Source organism: Mastomys coucha, unplaced genomic scaffold (assembly GCF_008632895.1).
Source record: "Mastomys coucha isolate ucsf_1 unplaced genomic scaffold, UCSF_Mcou_1 pScaffold23, whole genome shotgun sequence".
Classification (NCBI taxonomy): domain Eukaryota; kingdom Metazoa; phylum Chordata; class Mammalia; order Rodentia; family Muridae; genus Mastomys; species Mastomys coucha.
In genome coordinates, this window is record NW_022196906.1 from 71,164,163 (window position 1) to 71,188,379 (window position 24,217).

Below are 24,217 nucleotides of genomic sequence, written 5' to 3' on the forward strand. Positions count from 1 at the left end.
CTTCAGCCTGACTGTGGAGCCTTCCTCAGATTATTTTCCTCCTGTATTAGGATTATACACATGCCACTGCACTCTTCCTGATTTTATGTGGCTATTAGGTATGTAAACTCTGACCCTCACGTGTGTGCAGCAAGTGCTTTATCCACTGATCCATCTCCTTGGACCCCGAGAAATATTTTTAATAAATTATCATCCAAATCCCTGATGATAATTACTAAAGGGAAGAGTACACTTGAATGAGGAAATCTAGGGTATAGTGCCAAAAAAACCACTCAACAGTATAGTATTTGTACAAAATTATTTAATATTCATTTATTAACCAAAAAAGTTAATTTGGAAGAATATTTCTTTGTAATATTGCATGTATATAAAAAGCTGACAAGTTGATTTGTTTATAAATTTTACCACTTTTGTTTTAAATATATCAGAACCCAACTTAAATTGTAATTTTTAAACATAATCCTACATTAATCATGAGTTTAGTTATCATGAAGGAATGATTCTACTTTAAACCCCTTAGTGAAAGGCATATTAAGAGACAACAGATATTCATAAAGCAAAAATACCAGTGGAATAATAGTGGCAAAGATAGTTCTTGAATAAAGGGAAACTGAATGCTCCTAATATTCAGCTCCTGTCACTCTTCACAGAAGAAGACTGACACTATGGCCAGTACTGGACAAGCCACGAGTGGAAGGAGATAAACATTAGGCTAGCCATCTTTATGCTATTCCAATGCCACTTGACAAGAACCACTTAGAAATGCTAGTTTCCTTGTGTCTCTGCTTATAAATGACAGCCCCACATAGAGGGAAATGTACATTGCAATGCTTAATATCAAAATATATCTATGTAACATCTTTCCACCAATATCAATATGGGAAGCAAAAGATAAAAAACTATATTGTTTGAAATTACATCCACCAAACCTGGTCAGTATCTACTTAATACTGTAACAATGGTTACTTTTTTTTTTTTTAAAGAAAAAGTATTGTGTGTTCTCAGTTTTAACCAAGGAGAATTTCTCAATGAAGACATTTTGGAAAACTATGTACACATTCAGACATAAGGGTGCTTCCAGGGGAAGACATTACTAGGGAGATAATCAAAGAAAAGAGGCTGAGCATAGATCTCTTGTGAAAAAGCCTAAATTACTTAATAAGCAGATGCAATGAAGCACCCTCCACTGCCTCCACTCCTCCCTCCACTCCTTCCACTCCCCGCTTCCCGAAGAAGAGCCTAGTGACAATTTAAAAGAATGTTTCTCCAAGCTAACCATATTTCCAGAAATTATGGGAGTTGTTGTATTTGGCGGCACTAAGCTTTTACATATGAACCTCTGGTCTGAGGATGAGGAAACGTGTACTCTAAAAGTTTGTTTTAAAGTCAACATTTCTATGAATTGGCTCCTTTCTCATGATGAAATTTTTTATACTATTACTAATGTGGATGGATTCAAGTTCATCATGCTTCTGTTTCCAATGGGCTCAGACCAGAATTACAGAGTTTGGTATTTTCCTCAAATACTATGGCAGGTTATAAAGCTACTTTTGTAATGATGTAAAACTGAACACACATTCTAGATTCTTATTCATGAAGTATTCTTTCTATATAAATACTGCCATATTCCTGCAGATTATAAGGCAAAGATGAGCTAAAGAATGAGGGTATTTAACATTTCAAATGTAGGTTTAGAAAGCAGAGCAGACCAGTCATGGATGTTGTACTACAACACAGGCTTGAGCTGAAACAGCCTACAGCATTGAGAGCCATGCATGTCTTGAAAAGCGCCCAACTTCTGTGCAGTGTAGTTTTATTTAAGTAGATGCCCTCCCTAAGATTATTGTAAGCATTGAGCACTGGGCTCCTTCCCCCACCTAGCTTTCCCTCCAGGGTCTTTTCTTCGTCAAAGCCCTGATGTTACAAGTCATTCTGGTTCCCTCTCTCTTGCTCTCTCATTGTCATGGGTCAGGTCAAAACGGCCACAAAGCAATTAAAACTGGCCCTGCCAAAGCACATCAGAACTCCCTTACTGTTCTAACCTTGCCTACCACCATCACCTGATCCTAATGTGCCCTTGCTATCTGGTGACATTCAATTAAACTTTTCCTGGTTGACTACTTAGGAAGCAGATGCTTTCTTCGTCTCTAACAGAGGAGGCATTGAGTCAATTGTTACGGAATGGTCATGCCATGCAGAACTGTATATTTTAGAGCCATTGCTTATTAGTGATGTGACTTGGAACATTATCTATGAGTCTCATGTCAATTTAAATCTCAATAATTTATAACATAACAGACATGTGATGGAACGTAAGTTTATAGGACATGACCTGGATATAGTTAAATACCCAGAGAATGCTAGGTGTTTCATTCCATAGCCTCTCCTGACAGGATTCTTCTAAGGTAAATTATTTCAACAGCAGAGACAAATGACATTTCATAGTACCAACTGAATATTGCTTTTTAAAATTAATAATATAGTGTTCTGCATAGCAATCTTAAAAATATTAAATGAGATATCTGAAACATTTTTAAAGCACCCCGTGGCTCTCACACTGTCTTTTGCTTCCTGAATTCTACATGTTGTGCATAATACAAATTCATGTTAAAGTTTCTGCAGTGAGCAGGAAGCATTTTTGTTCCTTTATAAATGGCAAATGGTATCTTAAGACCTGAACATAGCCATCAAACAAAAAGTATGGAAATGTTTCCGACCCGGCTGGCTGTGTGACAATGAGAGACTAGGCCAGGTTCTCATGGCTACCATGTAACCCTCATGAAACAATGTCACTACACCTCATCCAATCCAACCTTTAAAAGAGTAAATAGTTTTGGTGTGTCAATCTAACACAAGTGCGGGCAGAATTTTACAGCTTTTGGTTTTATAGATAGAAGGTGGGGGAGAACTCCCATAGGCTGTTCACTTGCTTTAAATTTTAATTAAGGAATGACTACAAAAGATGGCCAGTGCAAAGCAGAACCCTGCACAGTACCTACAGTTTGGAAAATAAAGCTTGTGTGTGTGTCTGCAATATACAAGGCTGATGCTTAATGCTGATGTACATAAGTGCAAAACACACTGTAGGCTCAATAAGAACACTAGCCCACAGAATTTAAATGATATTCTTTGTGCACTGCTATACAAGGAAGACGACAAAAGAATAAGACATATTAAGTTATCCTACAGAATTTATCAACAAAACTGCTTTGTTCTGTTTTCTTATGTCTCTGAAAATATGAAAAAAATCATAAAGGCATATAAAAAGCACCAGTGCTAAGTAATATGAAGTGTTTTTAAATGAAGATTTTGGAATGAATGATAAAATCCAAATGGAGTCTCTCCACTGATCTAATAAAACACAAGATTTTTAATAGATAGGAAACAATGAATCTCATCTATTGCTATTCAAAAATTTTTAATGTGTTTACTGGGATAGTAACCAAGTTTTACAGTCTTGTTGGGTAACCAAGTACAAATAATTTTAGCACAAAACAGTAACTTTCCTGTATAGTGTTATACATTTCCCCAGTTTTCATATAGAACACTCTTGGCATGGTACAAAAAAAAAAAATGTGCAGAGTGTTCTTTTGGCAAATATTTACAGCCACATTCATTGTATATTTCAATTGCAATTTGAAATGGAAGCATTTCACTTGTTTTTGTGTATGAAGTTTCCAAACTTTTGCATAAATCCCCGGAACTTGTTTTCATTGGGGGCATATGAATGATAAGTACCAGTCTTATAACTCAGCATAGGGCTGGACCTGCCATAACCGCTGCCCATGGTTGTGGATTTGACTTCAGGGCGGTTGACGTGGGTATTTGTAAGGCTGCTCGCTGGCTGAATAGAGCTCTCGATCTTACAAAATGGCTCAAATCGACTATAAACGCGCTGGTTGGTTGAATGAGATCTCAGAAGCTCACTGGGCTTTAGCACCGGAGAAGAGGTTGGCCGTCTGGCAGGGGTCATGAGTGTGCTGATCTCCTTGGAATCACGGTATTGGATCTGTTCAGTATTAAATCTTGGGGCGGAGGCATCTCCAGCTCTCTCTGAAAGTCTCCTCTCAATGGGCCTTGGAGAAGGCGCTATCCTTCGACTTTCCTCTGCTTGGGAACTTAAGCCCGGAGATGTGCTAACCGCTATGTCCTCCTTGCTCTTGTGGATGCTTCCTTGAGAATTTGACGAGGAGGAACGCTTTCTTCTGGGAGATGTTTCAACTTTTGGCTCGGATTTTTTGGGCTTTTGATTCTCTTCACCCTCAGAAACCAAAGTGTCAGAGCTACTACACATTCTGTAAAACGCGGGCGCCTTGTTTTTAGCTAGGTTTTCTCTCTTTTCTGGGGTAAGGCTAAGCAAGGACCTTAATTTCTGAGACCCCTTTTTCAAAAAACTCGGGGAGGCTTTGCCTTCCTTTTTAGAATTAAGTTCTCTGTTGGGCTCTTCCTTATTCACATCAAGTAAAGCAGCAATGGAAATAGATTTGGTGGCACAGGCACTTGGTGGGTCTCTCTTGCAAACCTCATCCTCATCTTCCTCGGTGCTGTGGGTCACATTGTGCATGCTTTTAGAACTCTTCAGCACATCCTCCTTGGGTTTTTCTGGTTGTCGAATCCGATTTCTGGTAAGGGTGCTATAAACATAATTCTTGCTATTTCCATGCTCTAAATTGACCTTTGAGTGGTCAAAGGACGGGAAACTCCGCCTTTTGAGTATATTGTCACTTTGTTGGTTTTCTGTGTTCTCCCTCTGCTTATTGACACACAGGTTTGTATAGATACAGTTGTTTAATTCTGCTCGGCCATTTGTTCTTTGGTTTAAGACTTCTGGTTGCTTTTCAGGAACCTGCAAGCTGTGCATTTTTGGTTCCTCTGACTGTGTTGGGAGCTTGGAGACTGATTCAGGCAAGGGTTTTTCAGTCAAGGGCAGTGCATTTGTGGAGCTATCTGGGACCTCCTTAGGTGTATCACTTCCTTGAGAACCGATGATGGTTGAATTTGAGGAGCTAGTCGTACAGCTGTTGACTTCTTTTTGTTCTGGTAAAGTTGGTTTAAACACAAACGAGGAGCGGAGCCTTGAGTGAGTATAGAGTGCATTGGCTTTCACGGTCTCTGGGTTTTCGTAGCCTTCAAATCTTTCACCCAGGGTGGAGCCGTTTGAATCGGGTAGGGCTTCTGAATTATCGTTTAAGTATGATTCAATTCTCCAGCTCCGCAGGAAAGACTTGGTGGTGTTCTCCAGAGTTGGCATCCGTTGTTGGATAAAGCGGATATGATTATCTGTCCCGTTAAATGACCTGCGTACATTTGAATTCCTCTCTGCAAGATTTGTTGTTTTTCTCTGGGCAAGCCGATCAGCAAAACTCTGAGCAGGTATGTTTTGCTGGCTTCCTTGTCCTCCCCTTAATGAGGATGCCACACTGAGACTGTCCGAAGGCCTTCTCCAGCGTCCAGGAGCATTATTGGTCCGATTCATAGCTCTGTTGAGCAGCAGGTATGGTGTTGTTTCCGGTTGTTCCCCAGCATAACTATGCCTTTTCCAGTTTTCATTGATCTGACTGGGTTGGAAGTGACGGATTGTACTCGGACCATTGAAGTTTGGAACAAAATGAGGCTTGTAGCCATGGTTTCTCATGCTGAGTTTGTCCTGTTCATTTAGAGGATATATTCCTCTGCCTTTGAAGTAACTAGAATCTAGTTTATGAATTTGGTCTTGTCTGCCAAAAAGGTTTCTCTGGCTGGAAACAGAAGCTAATGAAGAAATGGATCGCTGGTAAATGCCATTTTCCCATAAGGCTTTGCCTGGCTTCACTCTCGCTGATTCTTCCTGAGCAAAAGAACTTGGGACAGAGGACCTAGCATAGAGTGTTCGAAATTCTTCATCAAATAACTCTACGAGGTGTCCTGTAATTACCTGAACCATGCTGAGATGAGCTTTTTCAAATGACCACATGTAACTGAAAACAAAACAAAGAGGAGAAATTTAATTTTGGTCCAAGATTACTGCAAATGTCATTTAAAAATGACTGGAGAATGCTGGTGTTTGTTTTTCTTGGTTAGCATATTTAGAATAACTATATGCTTATAATAAACACACACACACAAGTGACTTCCACTTCTGTCTATTAAAAAAATTTTTTACACTATATTCCAAAAGCTGAAAGAAAAGTGGTTGTATATTTTGTATCTACATCTGCAAAGATATTATGGAGTTAAAAATAACATTATAATTTACCTATTCCAACCCAATAGGGTTAAGAGTGAAACATGAGAGATTTGGCTGGCCTCTGCAAAGCTGCAGCCATATGATGCTGGGTCTACTTTCCTTATATCCAAATTTAAGACACAGGTAGCATCACTATTACCTAACATGTCATAATACACACAAAGCCTGTGTTAATGCATGCAGTTTGATTCTCAGTTCCTTCAGTTTCTTATCTCTTGGTTAGTCAGTGCAATTTGGGATGCAAAGAGGACAACTGTAGGCTGCTTCCTCAGTCGGTCATGGATGGACTTTACCATATTCAGTCTACACAGGATTGTAATGCTCCTCATAAAACATGGTATTTAAGATGCCAACCAAGATCTTTGGATATTTTACTGGATATGAAATTAAAGTTTGTAATGATTGCACAGTATTTTATACAACTTTCAAGCCCTTTCCTAGATAGTTTTGACATTAGGGAAATCTTGAAATTTCATGTTGATATTTGAATTTAACTTTTGAACACATAAATTAAACAGACTCACTGACTGGAAAAAATTGTTAATATTTTTATACCAAAGAATATGTATGATACCCTAGAGTTTATTGAAAAACAAAGTAGACAAACATTCTCTATACTGAATGAGTGTACTATTTATATAGGAAAAATAAATACAAATTTAAGCATTACTTAAATGTGCTGAGTAAAACTTAATAAAATACCACAAGTAACACTATAATTTGGGAATTTGTCATCTGATATGCTCAAGTTTTTATGGTACAATTTTGTGGTATATAAAGACAATTTATAAGGTACTCTTTATGTGAATATGTGGGCCAGCAGGATGATGTAAGAGAGATGAAATGGAAATGAATAGTTAAAGAAAATTTCTGGGCATGCTGACAGAACTGAAGAAATAAAAATAAATTAAAAAAATAAATTTTCAATCAAACTGAAGCTATGAATAAAGCAATGTCAGAAACAGAAAGCAACAGATATGTTAAATTAACAAATATACAGAATTCCCCAGAGAAAGTGGGAGTTAAAAAATAGGAGCAGGCAGTTTATTTGAAAGAAGCACAATGAAAAGCAGAGGAAGCCCACAGTTTAGTCAGTCACTCAGATAGACTGACAGACAGACAGACAGACACACACACACACACACAGACACACAGACAGACACACAGACATAGACACACTCCAGAATATACCAGAATATACTTATCTGAAATAAAGAAGTGTTATGAGGGACTTGGGAAGTGTGTACATAGGTTTGAAAGCTAAGGAAAGTTTGATTGATTAGGATTTGCCCTCAAATTTAGATAAATTGTAAGATACAGAAAGGTTTGGGGATCGCTTTTTTTAGTGGCTGTCTGTAGTACATGCTTGAAAGATCAGGGATTGAATTTACTAGAAAGAGTAAGACGTTAGAGTAAAGTGTAACCCCTAAGGTTAAGAAACACAATAAGCCCTAAGAGTTGAGTTTAGGAAACTGAGAATATAGGACAACTGGGAAAAAGTTTCCTTTAAAATGCTGTCATAAAATTGCAGTGCGATATTGAGTGTTTCAAAGGTGAATCTGAATGGACCAATAAGACACTTGAGGGTGTAGCTATCCAGTACCCAGAGAGAACTGGGTACCTGAAAGGGGGGCTGGAAATAAAAAAGGATGGGAAGTGAGAGAAAGATGAAGCTAAGACAAAGAAGTTTTCTGATCAAGATTCAAAGTTTAATTTTCAGCTCTACTTTTATATAAGGAAAAAAAAAAAAACCACAGACCCATCCTTCTTACCCATCTTGGAGAACAAGCACATGAGGGCTGTGTGGAAGAACTCTTGTGCTTCTCTGTTGCTCTGGGCGAATTGTGTCATCTAACAAAGCATAAGGTGCAGATCTGCACTCTCAGTGCTGAGCTTCTCTATATCTGTAGAATCAATGTCCAGTGTCTGCTTGTGACATTAACTAGCCTCACCAGACTGCTTTATTGTTCCCTAGAACTGTCTTTGTATTGGTTTGATTTGAGACAGTGATTCAAGCGTATTTTTCGGTAATCCATCCACACAAAGCTCTTTCTATGTCTATCTTAGTTAAATCACTGTTCCAAGTATCTTTCAATGGTCACACAAAGCAAGGAAGTGCCTCTGAATAAATTCTGGTTTCCAGAAGTAACAGAAATAAACAGGTTCTGTTGACACTGATTCTAAACATTCTCACAATTCTGTGTCACCCAAGTCATTATATCATAAGCTAACTTGAATCTAAGCATCTTCATTTCCATATTTGTCAACTGACACAGCATACAAGTCAATAAACACTGGCTCATGTCATATTTCAATATAAGACTTCCTAACCTTCCTAAAATAAAATTCAGATCCTTGCCTGACCTTAGAGAATGTTCTTATATGCTTTTATCCCAGGATGGCAATGGGATCTTCTTGCCTCAATCTCTTGAATGTTAGGTTTACTAGCAAGTACCACCATTACCGGCTTACCAGCTTGTTTTTTTTTTTTTTTTTTTTTTTTTTTTTTTTTTGGTTCTTCCTGGATATCTTACCACTTGCCTAAGACATTCAATCATACATTTTCATCCTTATGTCCTCAGATCTTTGCAATTGCTCTTTCCTGGTAATACTGATCTCCATCTGAATCTTTGACTCACATCCTTTCAGAGCTTTGCAACCACTGTATTCAAAGTACTTATCGGACCATTCATTACCTTAGTCTCCAGAGTCATCCAATATCTCCTGTTACTAACTGATACTTCATAGTTTACTTTGATTTTGTCAATCATCTCTGATGTTCATTAAAGGAAATTTTATCTCAGGTACCCTGTATAGCTTGTTGAGATCTATAGCCCCAGATATAGTGTTCTGAAGTAAACATTTCAAGTATTTAATTAAAAATATTTTATTAAAATAAGATGAAATAAGTGCATTTTTTAAAGTAAAAAAAAATTAGTTAGAAATGCCTATATTGACAGGCAATATATAAGGTTCTATTAAATCTGTTATTGCATACATTGGGTTCATTTTCTTTCTTATGAACTGTTTAAAACATATTAACTGGAAGAAGAAAGGCCACAGATACACACACACACACACACACACACACACACACACACACACACACACGCACAAACAAAACCAAAACAATATAATAAAAAGAATCCAAACTACTGGTGAAGTAGGACCTATATCAGATGATATTTATACAAGTTGAGTGTCAATAATAATGAAGCATGGAAGGCTAATAGTTTAAGATACCACACTCAATTTCAGGTGGTAAGTCATACTTGCAAACCTTAAGATACCACACTCAACTTCAGGTGGTAAGCCATGCTTGTAAATCTTAGTACTGGGAGGATGAGGAAGAAGTATTTCCATGATTTCTAGGCAGTTCAGATTATGAATCGAAATCCTGTCTCAAAATAAGACAAAACAAAAAGAAAATGTCTATAGGACATGAGAAATGAAAGAAGAGAATACAGACACATCCCTACAGAAATGACAACAAAACAAAAGAAGCCAGGGGGAAGAAATTCTAGCTTGCTGCTAAAACACCAATGGCCAAGGTAACTTCTTGCTAAGAATTTCTTCTAACTCTCCAACCAAAACCCATAAATCAAAGGAATGGATAAAAATTCCAGACCCAAGCACTGTCTGCATTCACGACCCACTTTAGATCTAAGGAGAGACACAAGCTGAAAAAAAAAAATATCTTGAAGGTGATGTCTAAGATAAAAGCCATCATGGTATCAGAGAAAACAGACTTTAAAGTCTGACAATTTATCAAAGACAAGACATCAGATGATGGTCCAAGGGTCAATTTTAGTTTAGCAAGAAAATAATGCTTGTTGAAATCTCAATAACACTCATTCATAATTAATGAGTAAAAAAATTATCACAATTGTATTTCTGAGCCAGGTCTTTGAAGTATATTAAGCAAAATAGGATGGATTATAAAGAGGGACTCAAATATAATAGCAGCTACTTTCAATAATGGATTTATAACTAGACAGTTGAAAAACACTCTGAGACATCAGGGAATAACAGAAACATTCGGAACATCTAGCAAAGAGGAATGCACATTCTCCTCAGTGTCTATAAAAACCCCTCCAGGGCAGACCATCTTTAAACCAAAAATAAGTCTTAACATGGAAAGGAAGACATGAATTATCAAAGTATCCTTTCTGATAGTAGTGGAGAAAACCAATGGCATGAGGAAAATTAGAAAACATTTCTATCTCAAGTTGAGCTATAAATAAGCAATTCAGAAAGAATAAAGAAAAACAAAAGAAAATGGGATTTAGGAAAACATGGATCAAAGCAGCAGAAATATGGACTGTGTTCCTGGCTTAGGTCCTGTTAGCCTAGATTGCATGTAACACATTGCCAATCAGTAACTGGACACTTGAAAAGTTTTCATGTGCTGAAAACTCTGTGCCATCCACTGTAAAACAAGAGCAATAAATAGAAGAGAAGTCAATGGATGGGAAAAACAAGCAGGCAAACAAAACAAAACAAATGAATAAACCAACAAAAGCAAGAGGAGCCATTGGAATGCCCAGAGGAGACAGAGACAGGCTGAGTCTGTCAGAGTGCGCTTGTGACTCACAATACGACTTGTAGGCCAATGAGATATGCTGTCTCAAGACAAATCCGAAAATAAAACAAATCCAACACACATACTACACACACACACACACACACACACACACACACACACACACACTCACACACACACACACAGACGTACACACACATGTACACACCCACACATATACAACATACATACACACACATGTATACACACATGCACACACCCACACATACACACATGTATACACACATATATATACATACATACACACACGTACACACACCCAAGTACACACACACATACACACACACACAAGTACACACACACACATACATAAACACACACACACACACACAGCATAAAGGCTAAGAGGCACCCGAGGAAAGAAACTTATCCAAAGTTGTCCTTTGGCTTGAGCATGCGTATATGCATGCACCTAACTTGCTAACACAAGTGCACACACATGAAACAAAATAAAAATGTCTATTCATTTTGAGGAGGAAAGTGAAACACTTCAACAGTGCTCATAACCCAATCTCTATAATGTAAGCCTGGATTTCTCAGAGAGAAAATCTGTGCTTCTACCCTCCTGGAAGAATGGGGACAAGACTGGAAAGTGAACCCTAGTAGGTGGAAATAGACCTCTGTCATCATAATGAAACTGTAAGTGATAATGATGGAAATCCATGAGTTGGAAAAAGCAGTCTAATGAGATTATTATTTAAGAGTTGGAAATCAGTAGCATGAGACCTGGCCAGGAGAACTGAGAACTGCATCTGGAGGCCAGGACCATGGGCAACTAAATGCAGTAAACAACAACTATACTTCGGACTGTATGCCTTTAACATTATTTACATTTTAAAGCCATACACAGGTATTTACTTGGGTTGAAAACACTTTTTCTCTTCCCCTAACATGATACTATACATCAGTCATAAACTGTTGAGTATAGCTATTAATTCACATACCAAAGGTGAGTTAAGAAGCTGGGCTCCTCACAGTGGGCTAAAACATACAGACCATAGGATTTCAGTAGTAAAAGTATATTGGTTATAGAATGAATTTCAAAAGTAATCATCTTAATGCTTGGTTACAAATAGCACCTTAGAGACACCAACTCTTTGTGAAAATTTTGTAAATTTTACACAGGTTATAATAAAAAAATAAGTGTGCAATAATTGATTTTTAGTAGGGCTTAGAGACTCACATTTGTAACCCCTGCACTGTGCAAGCAAAGACATAGGACCTCAGGTAGAGGCCATTCTATAACAAGCAAAAAAGATTCCTTCTGAATTTAGTACATGTAAAATACCTCACAAATGTCTTCAAAATACTGCTTACAATTTCAGGTGGGGATAACAAATTCAAAATATTGTTTATATTCATTAACAAAAACGTGTGTATTGTATTTCATCAGGATACATCAAACACCTGTGTTTTCCTGATAAGCCATCACTATGTAAGCTGCTGCACACATGTAGCAATGGTGACTGCAGAGTCGACATCTCTACAAATGATGAGAATTTAGAACACAGTGGCTTCCAGGGGAGGGGGCGGGTACCAGTTAAAGAAGACATTTTCAGCTGGGTGTGGTGGTACCCACCTGCATGTCAACATCACCCAGGCAAGATGTAGGAGAGTGGGAATGGTAATCTAGACTATAGAACCCATCAGAGCCAACTTGAGCAAGAAAGTGGTACTTTGTCTAAAAAAACTGTAAATAAAAAGAACTAAAGAAAGAAGAGATGAAAGGTAGAAATGGAAGTAGTCAAGGAGAGAAAACAAATACAAGGGTTCCCACAAGGAACGTGGAAAATGGTACACTGTAGTATGAAGGACTCAAGCTGCTTTTAACTAGAAGGAAATTGACCACAGTGGTTTATAACATTTCTATGACAACTTTTTAGAATTGATTTTACAATATGAAACTCATCCAAGGAGGACAGGAGAAATGGCATAGCCGTTAAACACATTTACTGCTCATCTAGGGGACCTGAGCTTGGTTCAGCATGAGGTGAGCAAGATCAACAATTACAGACATACTAAAGTGGATGCAGGGAAGGCCCATGAGGCTTAAACCTACAAAAAGAACTACAGGCAACTAAGGAATATGGAGAGCAGAGCAATAACCTCCCCAAGGAAGAGCACACAAAACTTTAGTTCTGAAAACATAATACAAGTAACAGTCCATGGACTGAGTTGTATTTGTGTATTTAGGAATATATATATACATATATATGTATATATATATACATACATATGTGTATATATATATATTGTGTATATGTATACATATATACACACATATATATACATATATAGCACACATGTGTATAGTATATACACATATACATGTATATGCATAGATATGTATGCATATGTATATATGTAACAACAACTAATTTTTAAGAAGAAGCCATGGACTTGAACAGGAGTAAGGAAGGGTGTATAAGAGGGTTTGGAGGGAGGAAAGGGAAGGGGAAATGGAGTTATTTTATTATAATCTGAAAACTAAAAGAAATAAAGAAATCATTTAAGAAGATGAACAGGAATGGCAAGGAATGATGAAAGGGAGGGTAAGGAAGCAGACAGGAAGTGCTCAATGCACAATCCATACTTGAATGTATTATGTAACAGTTCTTTGTACAATAAATGATACAAGGAAAATAAAAAATAAAAGTGATAATGACTTATAACTAATGTGTGTGTGTGTGTGCGCGTGTGTTTAAAATGATCTTGAAATAACACAGAGAATGGAATTAGTAGAAAAGGTTTAGATGAACTGTAATATTCTCTCCTCCTAAAAGTTCCATATTGTCCTCCACTCCTCCCCATGGCTTAAGGCTAGAGTGGCTCTGTAGATTTGGTTTAGTTTGGTTTTGGTTATTCTTTTAGTTTCTTAATGAAAGTACTTTTTTAAAAAATCCGTATCCACCATGGTAGCTCACCTCCAGTCATGACAACATTTATAACTATCAATTCCTAGTAGCAGCAGCACATCAGCTAAATTCTGTATTGAATATAATGTTCAGCATCAAATCACAGAGTAATTGTGATGTGCTTAGATAAGGAACATGATATATGCATTAAGTAAAGTCAATCTTAATTAAAATTCAATTAAAACCACTCTAAAAGTAACTGTCTGAACAAATATATACATATATAATGAGACTTTAAAATGACTCATTAAGTTCAAGTGCTAGTTGTAATTTCTGCTCTTAACAAGTTTTCATTTGGAAGTCCAAACAGCTACAAAGGAGGGAGGGAGGAAGGCAAGAAGGAAGTGAGAGAGGCTCCCTGATCCTACAGCAAACTCAAGCAGAAAATAACAAAGTCATAAAATAATAGCCAATATTATTGTTTGGGGTATGTAATTATACAGAAATTCCATGTAGTTTGTTCTACGATCATGCCAATTTTATATAAACAAAGGAAAGTGCAAGATGAGCCACTTCAAGCTGTTATATCCTTGCAGATATTTACACTTATCAAAAGGCAAAGAAAGGCTCTGCCATACTGGCCCGTTCACATCCACAGCTCTCTGGAGTCATCCACATGTCTTCTATGATAGGCAGTAGTACTATGATAAGTACTACAGTAGCTTAGTGACCTTGGCTTTAGTTTTTAATATGCCTGTTTATATAGATTTACTATGTATTACACTCAGGAATAATGCATTTCTGGATATTATTGGACAATTACTTGGCAGTGTTTACACTCCACATCAGCCTGACCACATTGGGTTGTGGTTCTGACTTTCTCAGATACTGAACAATCCTAAGGAAGTTCTTCTGGTGGGCTCTTCAAAGTGCTAAACCTCTATTTCTTTTTAACCATTTTTTTTAAACACATTGATTTGTTTCTATAGGTGTCTAATATTTTATTTTTTATATTTTATTCATTTATTTTTGTTGTGTGCATGTGTTTGGATGTATGCCAGAGTATGTATGTGGATGTCAAAGGATATCTTGTGAGCACTGATTCTCACCTTCTACCACAGGGGTATTGGGAGTCAAACTCAAAACATCAGATTGGCCATAAATGCCTATACAGGCTAAGTCATCACTCATGCCCTTCTTTTGGTATTTGAGACAGCATCTTGCTATAATCCTAACTGAACATGTACTCACCAGGGCTGGTACTGAACTCGTGGCAATCCTCCTGCATGCTAGGGATGGGGCATATATTACCAATGATGGTTTAAATGATCATTTCTAAATTCATGTTATACATTACCTTTGTAGATATTAATCCATTTTTGACATTATAGAGTTGCAAATCACCTTACATGTTAACCAACTCCCTTACAATTTTGATGAAGGACCTGAAGTCAAGTTATAGGATTGCCCATAGTCACACGAGCAGAGCAGCCTGGGTGCCACAGAGATGTGAGCAAGGTACAAGTCTCCAAATCTCCACATTATAGATTCTGAATCATTTTTCAATTTTAAAGGGGATTTTTAAAATGAATAATTATGTGCATGTATCTGTGTATGGGTTTATAAAGATGAGCGCAGTTCTGGAAGGGGCCAGAAGACAGCAGATCCTCCCAGAGCTGGAGTTAATGGTTGTGAGCCACACAAGGCGAGTGCTTGGAGTCAAACTCAGGTCCTCTGTAAAAGTGACAAGTTCCCTGAACTGCTTAGCATCCCTCCAGCTCCTCTTTTCCTTATTTTAAAGATATAACTAAGTTGATTCTGCTCAAGTCTCAAAACAGTAACTTATTTCAGTGGGTGGAGATGCTTAAAAGAAACACAATAATCTTACCTGTAAGAACCATACATCACTTTCTGGCAGTCAACTAACAAAAATTTCTGTTCCATTTTTCCGTGGAATTTTGCTCCTGTTTTTGAAAGATAATCTTGGCCTTTAACTGTCCGTACACGGATATTCTGCAATTATGTGGAAACATAAAGTAAAGTGGGACATTTTAAAGAGTAAATAATAATGATGTAAAACATACCAAAAACACTTATTTGAAACAAACTTTTAAAACACACAAAAAAATTCACTGAAAGAAAACTGCAAATATTTCCCTAAAATAAAATAAGAAAAAAAACCATTTCAAAAATATACTTTAACACGGCTTCAAGGGACATATGTTTTCTGCTTGCAATGAATGAATGGTTTCATAAATGATGTAAGATTTCACTGTGAGAAACACTTTTAGATTATAATAGTTTGGTGATCCTTCTACAAGTCAAATGTAAACTGAAAACACTATGTTCATAGTGTTTTGACAAAGCCACACATACCAAATTGTGGAGGCACTTGCCTGCCAGGGGTTTCAAAGTTGTGTCCGTGAAATGGAGTCACAATCTATTCCTGGCAACAGAGCTAGTGCATAAGAGTGCAAAGGCACCCGCTACCCAGAAGCAGATTCCAGAACAAACGGGCCTTCAGCTCCTCCAATCACAGCTCTCTCTCTCCATTAGTTCTTCTTTTTCATTTTTAAATATTTTTGACTAATTTATCTTAACATGACTCAAATTTGACAAGAATGAAAGTGGTAAGCAAAAGTACGTGAGAAAGAAAAAAAAAAGTGAATTCTTACCCTGAGACGTTGAATTTGACAACCCTGTTTTTCGGTCATTGTTAGGAAATGACTAAAATTGGACTCATCAAGTAGAATGTATACGGATATTCCTCGAGATGATGCCTCTACTATTTCTTTGAAAATATCCACATCAGTAAATATATCCATCACTATAGCAACCACCTGTTGAAGACAAAAATGTGGGGCAGTTTTAGAAAATCAATAGATCAAGAAACTACTTAGCTTTGGTAGAAATCAAAGAAAATAGAAAACCATTACCTATTGCATAGAAATGCATAAATACCTGTACCATTTTAAAATACATGATAATAAATAAAAATACAAGTAAAATGTGTGCATTTATATAACTTCATACCAGTCAGGGTTAATGGGGATCTGTACCTCAGTCAAATCTGCAGTTAAAGGCAGATCCTAAAGGTCTCCAGAACTGCTTATAAACCAAAGAGAGCAAGGCACTTTTATTTATTTTTATTTTTATTTTTATTTTAGATATTTTCTTTATTTACATGTCAAATGATATCTCCTCTCCCAGTTTCCCCTCTGAAAAAAAGAAAGAAAAAGAAAGAAAAAAAAAAAAGAAAAAAAAATCTGTTCCCCATCCCCCTCCCCCTGCTCACCAACCCACCTTCTCCTGCTTCCTGGCCATAGCATTCCCCTACATTGGGGCACAGAACCTTCACAGGGCCAAGGGCCTCTCCTCCCATTGATAACTGACTTGACCATCCTCTGCTATACATATGCTGTTGGAGCCATCAGTCCCACCATGTGTACTCTTTGGTTGGTAGTTTAGATTTTTTTCTTAGAAGTCATCCAGTGAGAGGTGGGATTGTAGAAATTGTAAGAATGAGGGTGCTGATATTCTAGGTTACATGGGATGATTGATCAAAGAAAGAAAGATACTGTGGGATGAATTTATGCTTTCTCAATGAAGGTGTTGAAAGGTTGGAACAGAAGAACATCTAGGAAAAATGGAGGATAGAAATGAAGGAGATAAGGGGTAGGAAGAACAGAGCAATATGTCTATGTACCTAAAATTAGTATAACAGACAGAATTTGGGAAAGTTAACAAAAGTAACAAAATCAACAACAAGAAACAAAACAGTCAAAGGTCAATGTGGCCAAGAAAGAAATGCCCGAATAGAACGGCCACTAAATAGAAGGAATATGGGCCTACTGTTGTGGGGAGGCAGATGCCCAGAAGTCCTGAGAGTAAAATCAAATTTGAAGAAAAGGAAAATTGCTTGATTGACTTAGCACTTACAGTGCCGAACATATTTACTGACAACTTACAATGTGACAGGCAGTAAGACAACTGTCCCCATGCTTGCATTAACTCACAGAAAGACATTGTTTGAGGGACATGGGGCAGTAGGTACAAGGGATCAGGGTTTCCTGACAGGCTCAATACAAGGATCCTAGAGCTAGTGTTAGCATTAAACAAAGTGAAGCTGTCCATGTGGACATCTTGAGGAAGAGTCATGGAAGAATGAAATCATTTTTATTTATCCCTGTACAACATTTAGGTAGAACACTGAACCATCCTTAAATTATATGAGATAGTGATATTCCCCTGGTGGCCTGTAAAACATTGTAATCAGGCTATGGGGGGAGTAGACTCTCACTGAAGCATCTCTCATTGCTTTCCTATATATGGATTGCTATGAGGGGCCAGAAGAGGACAAAAGCAAGAGAAGACCATTTCACCTGTTTTGAGAACATTCCTCATCATCTCAAGTATGTGATGGCTTCAAATCACACCTACCAGTGTTAATTTACTAATTGTATTTTAATGAGTTATTTGATGAATATAATAATGTTTTTTTATTCATGTTTTATGAAACAAATTCTAAAATATGTTTCTGACATAGTTTGGCAGCACTTTTTTAGAGAGGAAGAAAGTTTACATAAAGAAACACTACTGTCTATAAAATGATATTTTTAACCAGTATACATGAAGCCATTTTAATTTACCAGAGACTCTAATGTAACAAGTTATTTTAGACTTTGAAAATGATCAAAAGCCCATACCATAGGGTTTTGTTTGCAAAAGTAATTAAAGTTACTCAGCCAGTGAATGATTCAATCATAGCAAATAGAAAAAAATGCCAGTCTTTCTTGTGTGACAGATAACAGACTAAGTCAAGACATAGAACACTTGATTATACACCTGCAACATGCTTATCTGGGGCTGACCAAGCCTGGCAGCTTCCTGGGCATCTGCTTTCTCTACCCTCATTCAGTGTTTGGAAGGTATATGAGATCAACAAAGCTTAAACTGTGCTGTGGAAGGCAGGATAAAATAAGTTGTTCTGTACAGGATTAGTCTTGGCATGGAACACTGATCAGAAATGACGTATGTCAACTTGACCTGCAAGTACTGTGTGCCCACTTATTCACTGAGATGTAGAAAATGACCACAATGACTACATTTAACCAAAAAAAAAAAAAAGAAGTATAGAATGTTACATTTAGATTTGATATGAAATATAATATGAAATCTATAAAGAGAGCATTTGGTCAATTTAGCCCACTAGGAAAAAGTATCTAATGGTAATATACATATGGAAAATATCTATTCTACATATCCATGTGATGGGGATTGTAAAGCCCACTTTATGAATGACATCACAATATTCATCTTTATAAGTACAGGAAGACATGAGCATTGTGTCTTAGTTCCTGTTCTATTGCTGTGAAGAGACACTGTGACCAAGGGAACTCTTAAGAAAAAAAGCATTTAATTGGGGGTATGCTTAAATTTTGTGAAGGTTAGTTCCTGATTATCATGGTGGGAGTCAGACAGGCATGGCACTGCAACAGTAGCCGAGTGTTTTACATCCTGATCCACAGGCAGCAGATACACAGAAAGCCAAAAAAGACCTTCCTGGGCTTTTTCAAGCCTCAAACCCACACCCAGTAACACACCTCAAACAAGGCCACACCTCCCAATCCTTCCCAGTTAGTTTCCTTAACTGAAGCAGAAACAGGCATACATATCAGCCTCTGGAGGCCATTTTCATTCAAACCACCACATGTGCATAGTGTAAACCAGTAAAATAAAATTTGAAAAAATGGAAACTTGGTAGTACACTGGAAAGAAAAGTGTTCACTATGACGCTGAAGAATAAAGGCTTAAATTTCTTTAGAAATATGCTTCTCCCTCCAGGATTTTCTGTTGAGTCTTATCTTGATTCCCCTGGGTAACCTGCTATCAGCATGCATGCATGCACGCAAGCGTACACACACACACACACACACACACACACACACACACACACACGCATGCACACACACACTCACGCACGCACGGGACCTAGTTACTCAGTAGCACACAGCTGCACCTGGGTTAATGTTCTGCATTCATTTAGTTGCCACCACTGTCAAAATGATTCTTTTAAAGGAATTCTGACTTCTCTAAAGAGAGACAGGAAGATACTTTTTTTCTGTCATAAGATATAAAATAATTTATAAAGATAAAAAGATTAATGTAATTTAAAAAAGTATTCAGAATAAAATTGAACACAACTGAAAACTTTAAAGGACTGAGTAACAGAAACCAAGGGAAATGATCTCTTAAGGGCTATATATCTCTAAGTCTGTAAAAGCTGTCAAAAACAATAAGCTAATGGGTTTCAAAAAGCAAAATGAAGCTGATATGGTGAGCAAATGTCTCTGGCCCTTATTTCTGCACAGCTTAAGTAAGAACTAATAGATTATAACTATATATCAACTACTTAGATTTGCCATAAATTAAATGATCTTAGAGAAGTCACTGAAATGACTCTATAAGAATTCAAAGAAGATCTAACATGCATTAAATCCTAAACTTCTATGTTGCGGCAACTCTTTTCTACTCCTGATAATGATGACCAAAATAAGGCAAACAGGGCTTCTGTCATGAAATATGATAGAATGTGAGCTTCATTCTCACAGACTGAGCATAAAGATTAACTTATCCTAGTTAACTTATCCTAGTTTAGTACTAAGTTATAAAAATTAACTTATCCTAGTTAACTTATCCTAGTTTAGTACTAAGTTATAAAAATTAACTTATCCTAGTTTAGTACTCAAACTTGATTTCTACATCACAAACCAAGCTTCATGTCTGTAGTCCAAATGATCTACAGTTTGCAAAGAAACATACTTGTCTTTAATTGCTTAACAAGATACACTGTACATAGTTTATAGAAGTCTGAACTGTCACTAATTAGCAAAAGTGAGAAAAACCTAGATATAGAATATATAATAAAAGTCAACAGAATTGAAGGGAAAGCAAGCTGTATAGCAATAGCTGTGGCTTACAAACTGACACCTCTGTGTGGCAATCAGGGGAGAAACTAAGGATTTCCCACAGTCTTTGTAATATCAGATTCAAGGTGCTTAGTCTAAGCGTGAAATTTTTGGTTGTACCTTTATTTTACTTAAGCAACATAACCTTAGTAGGGACTTGAAAAGAAATTATGAGGGCAGGGAGAAGAGCTGAAATGAAACTGCAAAGGACATGTAGTCCTTTCTTTAAAAATTTTAAAAAATTCAATCATTTCATATGTTCTAATTTCTCCATACTTCTCCCATATGGGTATTTTCTGAAACTTGGACTGGAAACTGTTTCGCATGTGCTATCAAATCAACTGTGTCAGGGGCCTTAGAGAAGGCAGGGAATGAAAGGGAAAAAAACTGACCGGAAGACCCTCCAACTATTTTGTACTAGGATAATCCAGCTGTGTGATGACATAGTCTGCCTTACAAAACCTCATAGGGAACTGTGCTGAGAGGCGAAGCTTAGAGGGGCAGGAATGGAGAAGAGGGAGCTCCAAAGCAGATTCTGCCCTACCAAAAATCAATCAATTAAAATGCCTCCGACTGTGTGCAAGGCAGTTCCAGGAGCGTCAAAGGGATGTGCTATAAATAGAGCTCTCTTGCCAGTCCCAAAATCCAAGTACAATTGGATAGAAACCTTAAATAGAAGACCACAAAATGTAATACCTCCAGAAAGGAGCATGCCAGGATTAAGTCAGAAACAGAATGAACAAGAGATTTTGGACAATACCCCAAACTACCAGTCAATTTTAAATAGTAAGTTTTTAAGATACTGAGTATGGCTTGGTCCTCCTGTTTCAACGTGAAGCTCTCTAAATATAGACAGAGGACATTGTATCACTAAGACAAAAATCAAAAATTAAAACAAAAGATCCACAAAACGTTTGTACAACAAAAGCAATCAAATGGAAAACTAATATAAAATATGGGAGAATATACTTTTCATCTACATATCTGAAAAGGGACTGACATCCAGAACAGGTAGGGAACTCCAACATTTAATAGCAGAAAGACAAATAGCCTGATCTGGCCAAGGGCCAGCCTTGGCTTGGAGAGGGGTTCTGAGGAAGGGCTGTCTGGGAGTGGGGAAAACAAACTGGGCTGAAGCTGGAGGTCTATGCTGTGCTCTAGACAGCTTTCCAGCCTGCTTTCTCTCTGATCCGCTTTCTTTCTCTCTGATCTGCTCTCTCTGGAGATCTCTAGACAGCTCTCTCTCTCTCTCTCTCTCTCTCTCTCTCTCTCTCTCTCTCTCTGTCTCTTTCTGTCTCTGTCTCTCTGCCTCTGTCTCTCTGTCTCTCTGTCTCTCTCTCTGTCTCTCTGTCTCTCATCTCTCTTTCTCTGTCTCTCTCTGTCTCTCTGCCTCTCTCTGTCTCTTTTTGTCTGTCTGTCTGTCTGTCTGTCTGTCTGTCTGTCTGTCTGTCTCTGTCTCTCTCTCTCTCTCTGTTCTCCTAGAGACAGTTCTCCAAGCAGTTCTCTCTTGCTATTCTAAAAATTTCTCTGAATAGCTCATCTCCTGGAGATCATGAGCCCAATCTTTTATTTACATATCAATCCAGTCATTTGCTCCAGGTTTTCTTTTGATTATCCTAAGAATCAGCATCCCATGACCGAAGCCCCCTTAATTCTTAGAGGACAGCAAGTCAGTGTTTTCTTTTAACATTTCAAAAAGAATTCAGAGATCTGCCTGCTTCTGTTAAGCAAAGATATTAATCTATCTGGGTGGGATCCCATCCTGAAATTACCATTTCTACCATACCTGGGACTAATTTTGCTCTGTCCCAGGCAGACACTGAACTTAAGAATTTGTCTGCCTTTGTAAGCATAAATGAAAAACATCTTAGCTAGTGTGATCTCCTGAGATCACCACCCCCTAAATCTCTTTATCTACTTCCTTAGTATCTTTCTGAGAAGTTGACTCATAGTGTAGCTGCATTTGTTCCTTTAGATTCACGAAGCCCCTTATAAATCAGATTGCATCCTTATATTTTTGCATAGTTGAGAAATTATATATTTTTGAACCCATGTTTTAAGAGTTCTTTCCCACAGCCGTATGGGCTGTCCTGAAGGTCCCAGTGTTTTCCATTTTGTTGAGACATAGCCACACCCTCAGCTCCTGGACTTGTGCTGTTTCTAATTATCATGGAGTCATGAACATTAACAGGGAAGGCATTCCTTTAAGGAAGAATGCAAAATATGTACATTATTATACAAACAACCCTTATGCCCATGGCAGCCATCAACACTCGTGGAGGCCCACATCTGCTGGCCTTGTCCCAGGGGCAGGAACCATGTCATTCTGTCCCTACCAAGGCCATGCTGGACCTGGAATGATCTAAAAGTAGGCAGCAGAATAGAATATCATTGATATGAAATTAATATAAATATTTAATAGGTACAAAATAGTTAATAGGTATAAATAAAATAGCAAAAGCTATTAGGTATAAAAACTACTCAACATAGGCTAGAGTGATGGCTCAGCAGTTAAAAGCACTGGCTGTTCCTCCAAAGGTCCTGAGTTCAATTCCCAGTAACCACATGGTGGTTCACAACTGTCTATAATGGGATCTGATGCCCTCTTCTGTCTGATGCTCTCCTTTGTCATGCAGGCATACATGCAAATAGGGTACTAATATACATAAAGGAATCTTTTAAAAAACTGTTCAACATTACTATTGATCAAAGAAATGTATATTAAAACCACAATGAGGTATTTCTTCATACCAGTCAAAATTGTTACTTCTAAAATATTAATCATAACAAGTTTTAGTAAGAATATGGAGTAAAGGAAACCCTTGCCCTCTACATACTCTTGGTGAAAAGGTAAGTCAGTATAGTTAAAAACGGTGTAGAGTTTCTTATTAAATTAAAAATGACTAAATTATAGAACTACTAAGGAACCCCAGGTGAATGGGGAGCCAGAATACTTGGTGGAACATATGGAAACAAAAGGTTCTGTGAGTCCTTACCCTGTGTAGGGAGCCACAACAAGTGATAAAAGCTGAGGAAGAAGGGGCAAACCAGATCTAAGCAAGAACAATGCACCTAGGTACATAGGACCCACAATATTAGGGAGAGGCGGTGGAAATGAGGAGTAGATTGGAGTTGACTTAGGGGATGGTATCCAGGTGTTGAGAGCCACACTATAGGGTGACAAAATCGGGATCAAAATCAGTGATCAACAGAGGTATGCTGAACCCTGGAAAGTGACTCAGTCACTGCAGATATTTGCTGACTCAGGGGGAGATTAATGATGGTCTCCAAAGACCTAAATACCAGTTCCACAGAGGAAATCAATTTTTCAGCCCTACCATGGCTTAGATCTCTCTTGAACTCTGCAAACCCCAATACAAAATAATAAAATGAGTAACTTGAATTAAAATAAAAGTGAGAAAGAACGAGAAGGAAGAAGGAAGGCAAGAGGAAAAAGACTCAGATAACACTAACTCCAAGCACACAACTCCTGGTGCAGACACAAAGACAACACAATAAACAAGACAACTGACATCCAAAACTGCACCAATCACATAATAATGAA

The 24,217-nt window shown here is 37.5% G+C and overlaps 1 protein-coding gene across 4 annotated transcripts in view; it reads right to left on the minus strand.

Moving 5' to 3' along the window:
- Positions 1–281: 281 nt before the first annotated feature.
- Positions 282–24,217, minus strand: part of Fam83b (family with sequence similarity 83 member B) — an 83,204-nt gene continuing 59,268 nt past the window's right edge. For all 4 annotated transcript variants that reach the window (XM_031343754.1, XM_031343755.1, XM_031343757.1 and 1 more), the window contains 3 exons: positions 16,360–16,524; positions 15,573–15,697; positions 282–5,957 (listed from right to left, as the gene is read on the minus strand). In XM_031343754.1, coding sequence (XP_031199614.1) covers positions 3,653–5,957; positions 15,573–15,697; positions 16,360–16,524 — 2,595 coding nt within the window. In that variant the 3' untranslated portion in view covers positions 282–3,652. The remainder of the gene's footprint in view (positions 5,958–15,572; positions 15,698–16,359; positions 16,525–24,217) is intronic.